The 3,069-nt window shown below is 36.9% G+C and overlaps 1 protein-coding gene across 1 annotated transcript in view; it reads left to right on the top strand.

Moving 5' to 3' along the window:
• The first annotated feature begins 2,046 nt into the window (after positions 1–2,046).
• shprh (SNF2 histone linker PHD RING helicase, E3 ubiquitin protein ligase) overlaps positions 2,047–3,069 on the top strand; it is a 28,866-nt gene continuing 27,843 nt past the window's right edge. The window contains exon 1 of the mRNA XM_015385592.1: positions 2,047–2,634. Coding sequence (XP_015241078.1) covers positions 2,050–2,634 — 585 coding nt within the window. The 5' untranslated portion in view covers positions 2,047–2,049. The remainder of the gene's footprint in view (positions 2,635–3,069) is intronic.

Here is a 3,069-nt window from a genome sequence, read left to right as displayed (position 1 = left end):
CTTAACCACTTTGGAAATTACTAGAAGAATACTTAAAACTATATATATATATATATATATATATATATATATATATTATATTATATATTTAAAATATATATTTATTTATTTTGGTAAATAAAAAATAAAAAATTTCGGAGATCCGAAAAAAAAATTCTCCTTCCTCATAGTGACGTCACTTCCTGTATGTAAAGATGGCGGAGAAGAGCGTCGCTGTAAACAACTGAGCTGTGTATTGTTATCTTAACTTCTCGTTAATGGGGACCAGCTTTTTCATGGAGCCACTTGTGCAACACTAAAAGTACCTGGAGCGGCTCAGAAAGTAAATATGCGTTTTAATGTCATTTGCTATAAACTGCCACACAATTAAATCCTCAGTGTTACGAAAGTGCTGCCGATGTATCATTGTTTATTTACCGACAGCATGGCTGCCTCTTTCGTAAATCTGAAGCAGTACCTTGTTCATGTGGGGAAAAAAACTACTAGATGATGATTATCTGTACGTTTTAGCCTAAATTAGAGGCGGTTTTATGCCCTGGAACATATTTCGTAGACGTCTCTGTAATTTCTGACATCAAAAAGATTTCAAAATGCTTTAACAACCGAAATGATGAATGTCTTTACCTTATATATGTGCGCGCGCGCGCGCGCGTTATGTTTGTAAACGTATAGTACCTTACAGGTTTAAGTGATGCTAGAAACTCATAGATATAAAATAGAGGAAACATTACAATGACAACCAGCCACCTTAACACAAAATGTACATTTTAAGATCTTAAGAAAAAATTTAGCATATTTGTAATGCCAATTTTGTATTGTTAAATGTTAAAAAAAAAAGCATTATTAAATTATATTACAGAAAAAAAAAGAATATCTCTGAGAAAAACTAATTATAACCAATCAGTTACATAAACAGAAGCAGAATGTTGCTTATATTAGAGATTTTAGATTCAGGTTGATATTATGATTGTTTTTGGCTGATATCGACCTGATTACTACATCCCTATGAAGTGGGATGCAGCAAACTACACATAGTGATGGTGGCCTTTTTTTTTTTTTTTAGGATTGTTATTTTTCTGTTGATGGGGCACCACTAATGATAATAGCTGAGAAAACATTCACATGTATGAGCTGGAGCTGCAAGTAAGGGTTATTTTTGTTTTTGATTAATCTGTCAGTTATGATTTAGATTAATAATCGGATAGCAAAAGGTGCCTTAAAGGTATAATACAGAATTTAAACCTTGTGAAGCTAAAGCTCTGTCACTTAAGGGATAGAGCATATTTACAGGGTTTAAAAAGGTTTTAATTTGAATAGAAGATGTTTATATCTTGTTTACATATTTGGTGTAATTACTGCTGGTGGCATGTTAAGAGTCTGTATACTCCAGTTAACAATTAATCGATTTATTTAATTAATCAACAATGGGGCTGAAGCAATTAATCAGAGTAATCATGATTAATGGATTATTGAAATAACCGTCAACTAATTTAGTGAATGATTAAACATTAACAGGAGGGTAGGGACTCTTAATCATGCCTTTAGCTGACAGACAAACCCACTTAGAGCAGTTATAACAAAATTGTAAAAAATAAAAATTAATTAAAATTAATCTATCAATATCCTCCACCCAGAATTCCTCAGATGGAAACATTTTATTTCCGGACCCGGCTTGTCTTAGAACTAAATAGAAGTAAGGGATCTCTTACAGATTAGATCAAGTGTGTCAGGCTTATCTGTAGATAAGCAGCATTTTATTATCAGCAAAATATTAGTATGTCTATAGGATTGTCGTTAAACAATGATAAAAGCTGTTGCCATTAATGGAGACAAATGATAAAAATCACTTTAATGGGGAAAAAAACTTTAACTTTTTTTATTTGCTATCCGTATCAGTCAGGAATTCTACTATCTATTTGCAGCAACAAGAATGAAATTACATTTATAGGAAACAATGCCGTATGAATATTGTTATTAAATGGATATTTACTTTTGAAAGGTAAATGTTTTTAATATTTGTATATTTTTTTAACTGCTTAGGGTGTCACAATGAGCAGTCGGAGAAAGAGGGCCCCTCCTGTGAGGGTGGATGAGGAATCAAAGAGGAGGCTTGAGTGGAACATGCTGGAGGACCGCAAAAACGACGGGATCCAGGAAGGTGACGAGACTCCATCCTCTTCCTGCCTTACAGCCGACCCCACTGCCAGCAGCTCCTTTTTCTCAGCGGTAGAACATATCCCAGAGGCTTCCTGCACCAATTTGTCTCAGTTTTTAGATGAACTTCCAAGTACGTCCTCAGATAGCGCCTCTGCATCCACCTCTCTGGCACTCTCTGTGGTGCCAGTTTTGAAGATGGGCCACATCTGGAAAGCTCTAATCGGGGAGTTCAGCATCCGGCCAGCTTGGCTGCCTTCCGACTACGAGCAGAGATCTTTTATGTTGTGTCGGACTGGTGAGCAGCTCTACCTGAGTTATGGCAGCGGTGATGAGAGCTCTGGGCTTCAGTGGAGCCCTGAGGATGACAGCTGCCCAGTGGAGTGCAGCCTCAGTAGGATCCCATACGAGGACCTGAGCTGGCTGCAAAAGAGGAGGGTGGTGGAACTCTGCCACCAGACAAAAGAACAGGAAGTTAAGGTACAGTGCCCTGCTGAAGAGCTTCTATCCAGAGCATTTAAACATTTTATTCCTTAACAAACACAAAATTAAAAGCATTTTGTTGGGGTTCCATGTGGTACACAAATTAGAACATATATGGTTATTGTTTGTTTTCTGCAAATGAATACTTTAAAATTCCAGCAAGCAGTTGTTCGAATAACCTTATTCAAATGTAACATTTATAGAGGAGCGGCCAGAGGAAAGCCACTACACTGTGTGCAGAATTATTAGGCAAATGAGTGTTTCGACCACATCATCCTTTTCATACATGTTGTCCTACTCCAAGCTGTATAGGCTTGAAAGTCAACTGCCAATTAAGTAAATCAGGTGGTGTGCATCTCTGTAATGAGAAGGGGTGTGGCCTAATGACATCAACACCCTGGTTCTGTTCGAAAACCTAGGACGTGTCCTCCA

The sequence above is a fragment of the Cyprinodon variegatus genome, unplaced genomic scaffold (genome assembly GCF_000732505.1).
Source record: "Cyprinodon variegatus isolate N-32 unplaced genomic scaffold, C_variegatus-1.0 Scaffold344, whole genome shotgun sequence".
Classification (NCBI taxonomy): domain Eukaryota; kingdom Metazoa; phylum Chordata; class Actinopteri; order Cyprinodontiformes; family Cyprinodontidae; genus Cyprinodon; species Cyprinodon variegatus.
Note: the sequence above shows the minus strand (reverse complement) of the source record. Positions and strands in the feature narration are given on the sequence as shown.